The sequence below is a fragment of the Panulirus ornatus genome, chromosome 47, assembly GCF_036320965.1.
Source record: "Panulirus ornatus isolate Po-2019 chromosome 47, ASM3632096v1, whole genome shotgun sequence".
NCBI classification, from domain to species: domain Eukaryota; kingdom Metazoa; phylum Arthropoda; class Malacostraca; order Decapoda; family Palinuridae; genus Panulirus; species Panulirus ornatus.
This window is the reverse complement of record NC_092270.1, coordinates 20,737,403-20,751,307: the sequence shown is the minus strand read 5'-3', so window position 1 is coordinate 20,751,307 and position 13,905 is coordinate 20,737,403. Positions and strand designations below refer to the sequence as shown.

Genomic DNA, 13,905 nt, shown 5'->3' with positions numbered 1-13,905 from the left:
TCTAATAAGTACCTGAAGTTATTTCACATTGGTTGATTTCTTGAATATATTGTTTTCAGTGTAAATCCCGAGAGTTGTACCTACAGTGGGTTGAACAGCTTAAACAGCATCGCCTTCACAAGCAACACCAGATCCTCTATAGTAAAGACCCTGCGAAGCTCACGTCACCTACATCACCATCTGATGACTCACCAACAGGTTAGAGGAATTTTTACTTTCAATCAATCTTGTCTACTGATGGTATGGAATAGAAGTTTGGGTGATATGATGTTTGCTGTTGAAATTTATTTAAGGAAATGGTATTGAATGAAAGTGTGGTGCCTTTGGTGTTTAGATAAGATTGAAGATTTTGGATGTATCACCCTGTTATTGGTGGAAGTGGGCATTGTATATAGATGGATGTTTAGATTTAAACAAACTTATGGTTCTTCTACTGTATGGGGCTTAAGCCAGTCGTAGGTTGGTAGAGGAAGAACCAAGGTACTAAGTGCAGTGAGGAGTTTGTGATGGGAGAGTTAATGGTCTTCTAGGGCAAAGATGGGTATGTTTGAAGGTTTAGCAATCCTGACATTTTTTTATGATCCTGAGTCATGAGATGTGAATACTAAAGAATGAAGCAGGTGGACATGTTGAAAATAAAATGCCTCATGACAAACTATAGTGTGAGGTGGGTTGATTGGTTGATTGTGTAAGGAATGGTAGCATAAGACAAAAGTGTGATAGCAAACACAATATGATTGAGAGAGCTGTCTAGGTTGTGCCGAAATGGTTCAGACATATGGAATGGATGGTTGAAGAAAGACTGATTAAGAAGATTCATATGTCAGAATTAAAGGGAGGAAGGGGAGGAGGAAGACCAAGGAGATGAAAGGAATAAGTGAAAGAGGAGTTTGAGTATTGGGGTCTTAATATTTAAGGGGGTGAGAGCCATCCCCTGGATAGTATGAATTGGATCATTGCTGAATATAGGGGTCAATATGATGTCAGTAAGCTGAACCAGAACATGTGATGTGGTCATAGTAAAGTTTGGAATAGTAAATTGGGCTTGGCTATAGATGGTAGGCTTTTTTTTTTATTTGTGCAATTTACATGACAGCATAAGAGTCAGGGTAAAGAAATGAGGTTATTACTCCTGAATGGCTTTTGTTACTGGTATATTAAAATAGGGCAAAGGATTGTGTTCAATCATGTAGTATTTTCAATTTTGTTTTAGACTTTAGATCATGGCTTCACTTATCATTAACTCTTTCAGTGTTGTTGCCCTTTGATTGAAACACATGCTGACCCTAATTTTTCATGCTCTGTTGGCAACCCAAACAAAGGATGAATCACATAAGCTGCCTAGAGGCCTTTGTAACGTATTAGTGACTCTGGTGGGTAGTTGTAAGTCTTTTATAGGCACTATATCTGTGGCTCCCACTGCCGCTCATTTGCCTATCATCATGCTCCCAGTGCACCCGTGCCACCCTAATAAGGATTGGCTAGTCTAGTGAATAATGCATTTTTCCCAAACCAAAAATGCTTAACTCTTACCTTAGGAAAGAAATATAATGATTTTGATAGTTTATCAGCACCTAATCATATTAGTATAAGAGATTATGAAATTCAAGTAAATGTAATTTGGCTTTATAGGATTGGCCAGAGTGGTAGATGATGCACTTTATGTGAAGTAGGAAAGTTTGTCAAAAAAAGTGCACTCTGAAAGTGTTAATGTGATTGAGTGAAAGAGCGATTAAAGGAGTGAAGGTTGTGCATGTTTTACATGAATGATGTAGTGTAAATCATAGCAGTTAGTAGGCAAGGGTAGAGAGTTTGAAAGAGTCCACTGAAAAATGAAGTTAAGTGTTTTTAAAGTGAAAAATTGATGCTGACATATTTCTATATGTCTCACTTAGTATAATCTTTCTCTCCAATTGTGGTTTCCTCCTCCTCGCCTGAGTCAGGTACACTCCACAAACAATTTACCCAAATCTCTCTGTATCCATTATTCTTTTTTCACTCCATTTTCATATATATGGAATGGAAGAAATTGACAAAAAATCTCATGACAAATAACAGTACAGTAAACAATGAAATATAAAAGTATGTTATTTATTGTCCATTTTGTCAAATATCTGTGAAAAGTTATGTTTGAAGAAAAATGAATGATTCCTTCCATGATCCTTCATATCATTAATAATATTTGATATATTATGTAATAGGTTGATCCATCAAGAGGCTTACATCTCTAATCTTCCTTCTTATTTCCTGACTTGACAGAAGGTCATTTGTTATTGTTTTGTGTACACTCTCCCCCTAAAAAAGTATTCCCCCCTTTGGCCTGAAGTTTCTAATAATCTACAACTGGTTGACCCAGGTTAAAACTTGACTTTGCTGCCGCTGCCACCCTGTTGCAGTTGAACTGCATCAAGGTGACAGCAGAGTCAAGTTTTAAACTTGGTTGGCCAGTTGTAGATTATTCGAAAGTTCAAGCCCAGAGAGGCCAATACATTTTTGGGAGAGTATGCATTTTCATTTTCCCAGATCCATACTTCTTATATATGTTAATCCATTACATTACCCATTTGCATCCAAAATGTGGTTCAACAAATATCCCATTTTCTTATTCTTCAAATATATACACATAGGCAAAGTGTCACAGAAATTCTATAGATTTTAATTTAGAAATTATACATCTTATGACAACCAGAATACCATCCTGTGATATCTCAGATCACATAAAGATGTGCAGAATGTTATACATGCTTATTTACTTTGTACATGCCAAAAACTGTCCCCAGTAGAAGCACCTGTGTTTTGAAATTGTGGGACATGCTGAACAAGAGATAAATCCAAATTTACTTGACTTCAAACTCAAGCAACAAACAGTTTTGTTGATTCATCATAGTCCCAGCTATCTCATCATGATCATGCGTTTCATTTTCATTGTTCATTTTCAGGCAAGAAATGAATGGAAATGTGGATAGAAAAAGAAAATCCGTCAGAGCTTTTCACACAGGCCTCACCATCCTCCTTTCATGTAGCTCTACCATCTGTTGATAGACTTCAAACATTGTGAGACACCCCATGTTACACCAGGCCTGTATTTGAAAGATAAAAAGAACACAAGTTAACTTTGAAAAATTCTTTTTTGTATGATCCTTTTTTCCAAGTATACTTAGGACAGGAAGACAAGGGATTGTTACTTCACAATTACGTTTTTAACCTTATAAGTCAGTCTCATAACATTTTTGTATTTATTGTTGCTTTTCCTTGCATTGGTTTATCCAGTTTGTAATCATACATTCCTTTTTCTTCTCTTAACTGTTTTGCTCCTTTCTTCTTAACACTTGTCTGTCACTTGCATATGTTGCTTTGGATTTCTGTATACATCTCAGCAATGCTCACTCCAACAGCAGGTAACATGTATAGTTATCTTGTTGCATGTGAAATTGCCATAAAAGTTATTATTTTCCCTGTATTGGTTATATGAAAGAGCTGGGTTAAGTTTTTGCCTCCTTTTTCTTCTAGCTGATTAGTTAACAGATAATCCGTAAGTTGGTGGCAGAGGGCACATTTTGTTGATTTCATCACTCGTGATGATTTGACTCTCATTTTTAGCAAATTTTTAAGATTAATTTGATTACAGATTCGCTTGTGCCAGGTGGTCGGAGTTCTTTGCCTGGTTCCTTACCTGGGTCACATCCAGGAACAATAGGTCGTGAAAGCAAATCCAACACAGGCACAACATTGACTGGGGCTGCTGCAGGTAGATAACTTACAGAGTAACCCCCAAACTTATAATGAACCCCACATGTAGAATAAGGAAACTTTAGTTTTTAAGGTTTTTCTTTTTTATTTTGGTTTTTGTTTAAATGACAGTAGAAATCATTATCTTCACATCTGCTTGTCATTATCCTCTGTGTCATTTCTCAATTTGTGAGTGGGAAAATGAATGCAGATTTTCATTAGATATTTTGGTTACCACTTATCCATACACCATTTAAGCATTTAGAACTTAACAGTGCTGCTCAGTAAAGTATTTACTGAAGAACTATACAAGTTAGGTTAGTATTGTAATTACGTTTGTGGAGCAGGTGCGATTTATTAATCTCTGAAATGATAATGTGTGACACAAATTAAGCTTCTTTACCAGGTGTACATTATAGTTTCAGAATACTAGAATTTTCTTTGCCAGAACCTGTATGTTACAGGAAGTTTATGGGAAGAAACACTGTTTATAAGGTTGTTTGAAACTGGTTACCTAACAACTTGAAGAACTTTCTTAGTTGTTGAATTTCATAAAAAGTGATATATAGAAAGAATCTTTCGAAACTGAAATCAGAACCGATCTTAATTGCAGCATATCAGCAAGACCATGTTGTGTCCATTTTCTGTCAGAGTTACAAATTACAGACAAGCATACAAATGAATTGGACATAGGCTTCCTGTTATAATCTTGTTATTTGAGTTGTCTTATTTCTAGTATTGATGAAAGACTTATGTTTTTGTATATATATATCCATTATTTTTAACTTTATTTGTTTTAGTTTGATTTGGTGCATAAAGCCTTTCATTTCATTCATGCACATCCAGATTGCACTTAGTGGGCTAAAATGAACATGTGCATCTACATGATAACACAAGCACTTGATTTGTTAACTAGCACAGCAAGTTGGTTCATTAATTGATTTTAATGGAATTTTGATTTTTTCTTTGGTTCCTGTAAATTGATTCAGCTGATATTAGTTTCTTCAAGCCTTATGTTTTTCACACATGCGTACTTCATTGCACATAATCAAAATATTCCTCAGGCATTTTCATCTGATACATTTGTCTTAACCCATGAGCAACTTCCTCTGTCAAAAGATTAATAAACTTTTCACTCTTCTGAATATCCATCTGCCTAAGTGTACCAATGGTAGTGTATAGAGGTCTCTTTTGTCGTCAAAAAGGCATGGGAAAAAATTCTCCTTTCCTAAGTACCCCGTCTGCATCAGGTGCACTGCTGTTGACCTGCAGGTTAGGCCGTAGATGGTGACCCAGCTAAAGATATACAGCGTATTGGCTGACCTAGGGAGTGAGAATTAACAGTTGTTATATATTTGTGTTGTTAAATAAAGTTAAGTGTAATAACATGAGAAGTGTAAAGAAATATGTGACCTAAAGAATTATTTTAGTGGGATTCTGCAAGGCGAAGGAAGGCCAGTATGGTAGACATCTCCACTGCCGTTGCTAAGACTTTGTTCATGTTGAAGAAATTGCATATGAGTTGTGCCTGATTCTGTCTTTATGTAATCTTGGGGAGATGGAGGAATTTGGTGTCATCATAATTAAAGACATCCTCTTGAGCCAACCAGCAACTCTGCTTGCTCACATATGCGCGAGGTAGGGTTAGGAAAAGACAACAAAGGCTACATTTGTTCACTCAGTCTCTAGCTGTCATGTATAATGCACCGAAACCACAGCTCCCTTTCCACATCCAGAACCCACAAACTTTTCATGGTTTACCCCAGATGCTTCACATGCCCTGGTTCAATCCATTGACAGCACGTTGACCCTGGTATACCACATAGTTCCAATTCACTCTTTTCCTCGCACACCTTTCACCCTCCTGCACCTTCAGGCCCCAATCGGTCAAAATCTTTTTCACTCCATCCTTCCACCTCCAGTTTGGTCTCCCACTTCTCGTTCTCTCTACCTCTGACACATACATCCTCTTTGTCAATCTATTACACATACATCCTCTTTGTCAGTCTTTCCTCACTCATTCTCTCCACATGACCAGACCACTTCAAAGCACCCTCCTCTGCTCTCTAATAGGGGAAACAGTAGTGTAATATTTCTAGATATATTTATTTCGTTCTCCTTCAAAATTATGCCTGTGTATGAAATAAGAGTAAAAATCTGAAGCCAAGGCCAAGAGAAAGAAAGAAACAGCAACTCCACAACCTTCTCTCTTATCAGGAGCTGTCAGACGTGCCAACCACACACCCCTCCGCCCCTCACTCACCAGTGGACCAGGCCAACACAAAGGTATTTATAGTCCTTTCTTAGTAATTTTTGCTTTGCTTACACCTCTATCAATGTATGGAGGAAAAAATTGAATTGGATTTTTTGATGCGCAAATACAGGTGGACACTGCAGCCAATGCCACTGTGTAAGAGTTAACAATTTGCTCACTATATTTGTCCAACCCTTTAGCATTCTCTCCTTTCTCCCAGCACCACCAGCCATTCTGCTGCATATCATCTTAGCTAGCTCATCATCTGCTACATGCCTAACATGGCTGTGCCATCTTGAAAGGTTCTCGTCCATTCCCCTATGTAGCAGATTTTGTACCCTTCTCCAGCTGTACTACTTCATTTTTTCATCTCTGCTGCCCTTAATTTGGACATTGGAGCTAGAAAAAGTAAGGTTTTGCATCCATTCTTTAGAGATGAGACAAACACTTCATCATATACAAAGAATTCCGAAAGGAGACATACGGGAGTTTAATGGCCAGATGTGCCAGTTTTTTAACTGGCCTGTGCTGATTATGAAATAATTCATTATGTTCTAACATCCTTTGATGTTTAAGAAATATTTTTTCCTCTTTTCCTTGAAACATATGGAAGTTCTTTGATTGATATCTGTGTATCACACCCAGGAATGGAATTCCCAGGGATCATCCATTTACCAGTTTTGCTTATTGTGGAAGGGTAGTAAAAAGGTCCCCAGTGTACTTGGCAAATTTCATATGAAGATACATATCCTATTAACAGAAAGAAAAACCTAGAACATTAATTAGAAATCAATCCCCAAATATGTAAACTAAGCAGTCTGTCTACAGATCAAATTAGTCACTGATTGACTTGGGTTAATTGGTAGTTACAATATAAGTTCCAACCAATCCTTGGTGCCATTCATGTGACTGTCTCCAACACTACTGATTTCCTCAGATATGACCGTGGATGAATTCAGGGTCACCTGTAGATTGGAGCGCATCATATCTCACCAAGCCTCTGCTCATTGGATTCACTCTTTGTATCCTTCAGTACTTCCTTGTATTTGGTTCTTCAGCCAGTCAAATCCCTCCCCAAGTTTTACATCAGCCAGTCAGCTCTCTGCCCCAGAATTGTGACACATTTAGATACATAAATGTGGCCTCTGAGCTCAAGAAGCTGCTTAACCAGCCATTTAGCTGCTGCACTTGCATGTTTCTGAAAAAGTTTGCTGGTTACATGCCTTACTGTAAACACTGATATTCCATGTGTCTTACTGCATTGCATTTTGAAAAAGAGGCTTAATCTTACTGAGCGTTGCTACTACTTTTTTTTTATGTTAGCTGGGACGGCACGGGCAACTGAGGCTGTAATCAATGCCATCCCATTAATGCTATATATGTATATATATATTTATTTATTTTATTTTATTATACTTTGTCGCTGTCTCCCGCGTTAGCAAGGTAGTGCAAGGAAACAGACGAAAGAAAGGCCCAACCCACCCACATACACATGTATATACATACACGTCCTTACACGCACATATATATACCAATACATCTCAACGTATACATATATATACACACACAGACATATACATATGTACACATGTACATAATTCATACTGTCTGCCCTTATCCATTCCCGTCGCCACCCTGCCACACATGAAATGAAAACCCCCTCCCCCCGCATGTGCGTGAGGTAGCGCTAGGAAAAGACAACAAAGGCCACATTCATTCACACTCAGTCTTTAGCTGTCATGTATAATGCACCGAAGCCACAGCTCCCTTTCCACATCCAGGCCCCACAAAACTTTCCATGGTTTACCCCAGACGCTTCACATGCCCTGGTTCAATCCATTGACAGCACGTCAACTCCAGTATACCATATCATTCCAATTCACTCTATTCTTTGCATGCCTTTCACCCTTCTGTATGTTCAGGCCCCGATCACTCAAAATCTTTTTGACTCCATCCCTCCACCTCCAATTTGGTCTCCCACTTCTCCTCGTTCCCTCCACCTCTGACACATGTATCCTCTTTGTCAATCTTTCCTTACTCATTCTCCATGTGACCAAACCATTTCAATACACCCTCGTCTGCTCTCTCAACCACACACTTTTTATTACCACACATCTCTCTTACCCTTTCATTACTTACTCGATCACACCACCTCACACCACACATTGTTCTCAGACATCTCATTTCCAACACATCTACCCTCCTCCACACAACCCTATGTATAGCCCATGCCTCACAACCATATAACATTGTTGGAACCACCATTCCTTCAAACATACCCATTTTTGCTTTCCAAGATAACATTCTCGACTTCCACACATTTTTCAACTCTCCCAGAACCTACACCCCCTCCCCCACCCTGTGACTCGCTTCTGCTTCTGTGGTTCCACCCGCTGTCAAATCCACTCCCAGATATCTAAAACACTTCACTTCCTCCAGTTTTTCTCCATTAAAACTTACCTCCCAATTTGCTTGTCCCTCAACCTTACTGAACCTAATAACCTTGCTCTTATTCACATTTGCTCTCAGCTTTCTTCTTTCACACACTTTACCAAACTCAGTCACCAACTTCTGCAGTTTCTCACGCAAATCAACCACCAGTGCTGCATCATCAGTGAACATCAACTTACTCACTTCCCTAGCCCTATAATCGACAACAAACTGCATACTTGCCCCTCTTTCCAAAACTCTTGCATTCACCTCCTAACAACCCCATCCATAAACATATTAAACATTCATGGAGACATTATGCACCCCTGCCACAAACTGACATTTACTGGGAACCAATCACTTTCCTCTCTTCCTATATTGCTTTATTATACATAATCGCTGTTTCCTGCATTGGCGAGGTGGCTACAGGAAACCGACAAAGAATGGCCCATCCACTCATATTCATATATACATACATAAATGCCCATGTACATACATACACATATCAACATATACTTACATATACATACGCACACACAAACATATACTGGTACACTGCCAAATTTCCGGCAACTGATGGTTTGGCACTCCTTTAGTCCAGACAAAATTACGTTAGGGAACTTGAAATTACCATGGCCACCAGACTAGTTTACCAGGTTGCAAATGGCGTTGTGTGTAGTGCGCGCTTATGTACATTCTTTACACTGCACTTGTTGGTGGTGATACCACAATTCTGTGAGATTCTTAGCTTATTTTGCTTAGATTTAACCCTAGCCATGGCTTATAAGACATATGAGAGTGTCAGTCATGGTAACAAACATAAACTCCAGTCCATATCAATGCAAGTTCAAGTAGAAATGTGGAAAAAATGGACTGTGGTGTTTCGTTGTGTAAGCTGTGTGACATCTACAATATTGGTTCTTCAACTATTTATGATATAAAGAAGCAAAGGAAGAAAATATTGAAATTCTATGCAGACAGCGATTCCAAGAAGCAAATGGCAATTAGAAAAACTATGAGAGATGGTAAGAGTACTGAGCATGATCGAGTGATGATGGAATGGTTTCGACAGCGTTGGAGTGATGGAGTGGACTTGTCAGGTAGCATGAGAATGGACCAGGCTAAGTTGTTTCATGACTTAACATGAGCATGATTATAGTGAAGGATGGCTTCAAAGATTCAAGAAGCGGTCTGCAAACCATGAAGGAGCTGCAGAGTATGTGGATGAATTTGCAAAACTCGTAGCTGACAAGCATCTCAGTCCTAAGCAGGTGTATTATGTAGACAAAACTGCATTATTCTGGCGATGCACACCTAGGAAAACACTAACAACAGAAGACGAAAAAGATCCCACAGGATTCAAACAACCTAAGGACAGACTTACCATGTTAGGGTGCCCAAACATTTAATATTTGTTTGATTTAAATTTCTAGCAGTCTATGGTATACTTTAGACACATGGGAGATGTATAATTAGTGGGTTAAAGGTGTGTTGAATTATCATTATGTGACCATGGTTAGTCCGGCAAAATGGTTAATCCAGCAAGGCTTTGGAATCAAGAGTGCTGGAAAATCAGTGGTGTACCTTTACATATATATGCTTATACATATTCATACTTGCTTGCCTTCATTCTTTTCTGGCGCTTCCCTGCCCCACAGGAAACAGTATTGCCACTCCCCACTTCAGTGAGGTAGTGCCAGGAAAACAGACAAAAAAGGCTACATTCATTCACACTCAGTCTCTATCCACAGCTCCCTATCCACATCCAGGCCCCATAGACATTTCCATGGTTTAACCTAAACATTTCACATTCCTGAGCCTGGTACCCATTTTATCGACCAACCCCTAGGAGTGAATGAACAGCTGGGTTGATCGTGGACCAACTGCTCCTACCAGGATTCGAACCTATGCACTCATCCTTGAGCAGCCCATGAGTGCATCATGGTCAGGAATACTAACTGCTACACCACATATGAGAATAAAGTTACATTGTGTTATTTCAGTGAGCTCTCTCCATTATATTACTGGAAACAATATTTGATTAGGCTAGTATTAAATCCTTAATATTAATTCATGGACGTAAGGAATAATATATTATATGAAGATGAAAAGTAGTGACATTGGTCTCATTGAATTTTTAGCAACCATTTAAAATGTTATTTTGATAACTGTTGCTTTGGAGCTACAAGTCAGGTATAAGATTGCATTACTTTTCTGATAAATGTATGATAATCAGTTTATTAAACAATTTATGCATATGAACTTTAATCATCTTCACTGACCTATAAGGTAGCTACAAGGAAAAATATAGTTTGGTGTTAGCTCTGTTTATTGTACAGACTTAGTAAAAGCCTTTTGGAAATGGATGGCTTGAGTGTAACATGAATCTTGTGAAACTAGTGATTTGTGTTCAGAAAAGACTAAAGATGATGGAGTGATACAATAAGATCAGTAATATATTTGGAGGTTAAGATTGCTGTATACCTTCGAGGATCCCTTCATATTGCTGCCCATTAATAGATTACTGATGCAGTATGTTGGATATTACATGATTTGCCTTTCATAAAAGCAGTTTCGATTTTGGTAGAATATTTTCAGACAAGAACGAAAAGCTAACTTGATACTGCACATATTTTGCATACCCTCTTTCTCTTTCTGCTGGACCTATCTCCTCAGCTTATCTTGCATACATCATAATATGATTATGCAGGCTTCTCTACCACCATAGCTCTGTGTAAGTGTAGGTGTTGCTTCTTTGTTTGAAGCCATAACCCTTAGGCGTACATTCCCTACACAACTTGGCTTTACTGGAACAGTTCATGAGTATAGAGGGTCTGTAGTTAATGTCATGGTTGCATTCTTACTGTGTGCTACACTTAGTGAAACATTTAAGCAAAGCCATTTCTCCCCAAGGAACCCATGAATAAGGGCTAGTTATGTTTCTTGGGACATGAATGGGTAATGTATTTGATTATTCTCTGATGAGAAAAAAATAAGATGTACAGGGCAATAAAGTACATGTGCATGTACAAATAGTTTATTATGAAATACAATAAAGATAGCATGAACACTTCTCAGATATGGTTGTAAATCTCCGTTGTGGAAGTAGCATGAAATGAAGGGGAATAGATATCAGTTATCATCCATCATCTTGGAAATTTTCTCAAAGGAGTTGAGGAAGGAGCCAAGCAAATATTTTTCCTCAAAGGCTCAGTCATCTGTTATTGATGCTCTTCACTAACATGGGAAATGATGAACAATTATGAAAAAATATGGGAGACTTTAGCGAGAAACTTTAGAAGCTAGTGCCTGATTTTGTGAGTGTGTGCGAATGGAGGAATTTGAAAGTTAATATGAATAAAAGTAGGGTATCAAGGTGTAACATGGGAGAGAGACAGGCTAGTTTGAGTGTGACAGTACATTATCCCCTATGTAACACATTACATCCATTTGCTGTATTCCATGCATGCCTCTCTACCCTGGAAGTTCAGGCCTGTTACTGAAAGCATTTTTCACCCCATCCTTCCATCTGAAAAAGGACATGGCAGTTAATGGAACCATGGAAGTTGAAGTGAGTCATAGGGTAGGGGGGGGAGTGGGCAAAAGTCCTGGGAATGCTGAAGAATGTGAGGATAGAGAGAACCTTATCTGGAGGGGCAAAAATGGGTATGTTTAAAGGAACAGTAGTTCTAGCAATATTATATGGATGTAAGGCATGGGCTGTAGATAAGGCTATGCGAAGGAGGGTGGATGTTTTGGAAATGAAATGTTTGAGGTGCTTTGATCAAGTAAGTGATGAAAGGATAAGAGAGATGTGTGATAATGGAAAGCTGTGTGGTTTAGAGAGGAGAAAAGAGTGTGCTGCAATGGTTTGGACATGTGGAGAGAATGAGTGAGGAAAGGTTGACAAAGAGGATATATGTGTCAGAAGTTATTAAGAAAGGGGATGACTGTGTTGTTGATTGCTTGGTAAGGATATTCAGTGTATGTATGGATCATGGTGAAGTGCCTGAGGATTGGTGGAATACATGCTTAGTGCCATTGTACAAAGGCAAAGAGGATAAAGGTAAATGTTCAAACTACAGAGGCATAAGTTTGTTTAGTATACCTGGATAATTGTATGGGAGGGTATTGATTGAGAGTGAAGGCATGAACAAAGCATCAGATTGGGGAGGAGCAGTGTGGTTTCAGAAGTAGTAGAGGATGTGTAGATCAGGTGTTTGCTATGAAGAATGTGTTTGAGAAATATGTAGAAAAACAGATGGATTTGTATGTGGCATTTATGGATCTGGAGAAGGCATATCATAGGGATGATAGAGGTGCTTTATGGAAGGTCTAAAGAATGTATGGTGTGGGAGGTAAGCTGCTAGAAGCAGGTAAAAGTTTTTATTAAGGATGTAAGGCATGTGTACAAGTAGGAAGAGAGGAGAGTGAAGGTCAACCTGTGGCAGGGGTATCTGATGTCTCCATGGTTGTTTAATTTGTTTATGGATGGGGTGGTTAAGGTGGTAAATGCAAATGTTGGAGAGAGGGGCGAGTATGCAGTCGGTTGGGGATGAGAGGGACTGGGAAGTGAGTCAGTTATTGTTTGCCAGTGATACAGCACTGATGGCTGATTCAAGTGAGAAACTGCAGAAGTTGGTGACTGAGTTTGGAAAAGTGTGGGAAGGAAGAAAGTTTGGAGTAAAAGTGAATAAGAGCAAGGTTATTAGGTTCAGCAGGGCTGATGGACAAGTTAATTAGGAGGTAAGTTTGAATTGAGAAAGGTTGGAGGAAGTGAAGTGTTTTAGAGATCTGGGAGTGGACTTGGCAGTGAATGGAACCATGGGAGGGGAAGTTAGTCACTGGGTCGGGGAGGGAGCGAAGGTTCTAGGAACAATGAAGAATGTGTGGGAGAGAACTTTATCTCAGGGACCAAAAATGGGTATGTTTGAAGGAATAGTAGTTCCAACAATATTACATGGTTGTGAGGCATTGGCTATGGATAGGGGTTGTACAGAGGAGGGTGGATGTGTTGGAAATGAAATGTTTAAGGACAGTATGTGGTGTGAGGTGGTTTGATTAAGTAAGTAATGAAAGGGCAAGAGAGATGCTTGGTTATAAAAAGAGTGTGGTTGAGAGAGCAGAAGAGGGTGTGTTGAAATGGAGAAAGTGAGTGAGGAAAGGTTGGCAAAGAGGATGTGTGTGTTACAGGTGGAGGGGACAAGGAGAAGCAGGAGACCAAATTGAAGGTGGAAGGATGAAGTGAAAAAGATTTTGAGTGATTTGGGTCTGAACATACAGGAGGGTGAGAGGCATGCACAGAATAGAGTGAATTGGAATGATTTGGTATACCGAGATGACATACTGTCAATGGACTGCACCAAGGCTTTATTATTTTCATCTTGATAAAAATATTTCTCCTAGCTGAACTCATTTAGTAACTGCATTTAGTAACAGCATGCTTGGAGAGTAAGGCATGTGTGTAAATAAGAAGAGAGGAGGGTACTTGG

At 38.9% G+C, this 13,905-nt stretch overlaps 1 protein-coding gene across 4 annotated transcripts in view; it reads left to right on the top strand.

Annotated features, from left to right (window-relative positions):
• Positions 1 to 13,905, top strand: part of LOC139763654 (oxysterol-binding protein-related protein 3-like) — a 98,891-nt gene that overhangs the window by 13,842 nt on the left and 71,144 nt on the right. The window contains exons 6-8 of one of the 4 annotated variants that reach the window (XM_071689937.1): positions 60 to 198; positions 3,629 to 3,748; positions 5,947 to 6,015. In XM_071689937.1, the coding sequence (XP_071546038.1) occupies positions 60 to 198; positions 3,629 to 3,748; positions 5,947 to 6,015 (328 nt within the window). The remainder of the gene's footprint in view (positions 1 to 59; positions 199 to 3,628; positions 3,749 to 5,946; positions 6,016 to 13,905) is intronic. The other 3 variants (XM_071689939.1, XM_071689938.1, XM_071689940.1) reach the window with 3 other exon arrangements.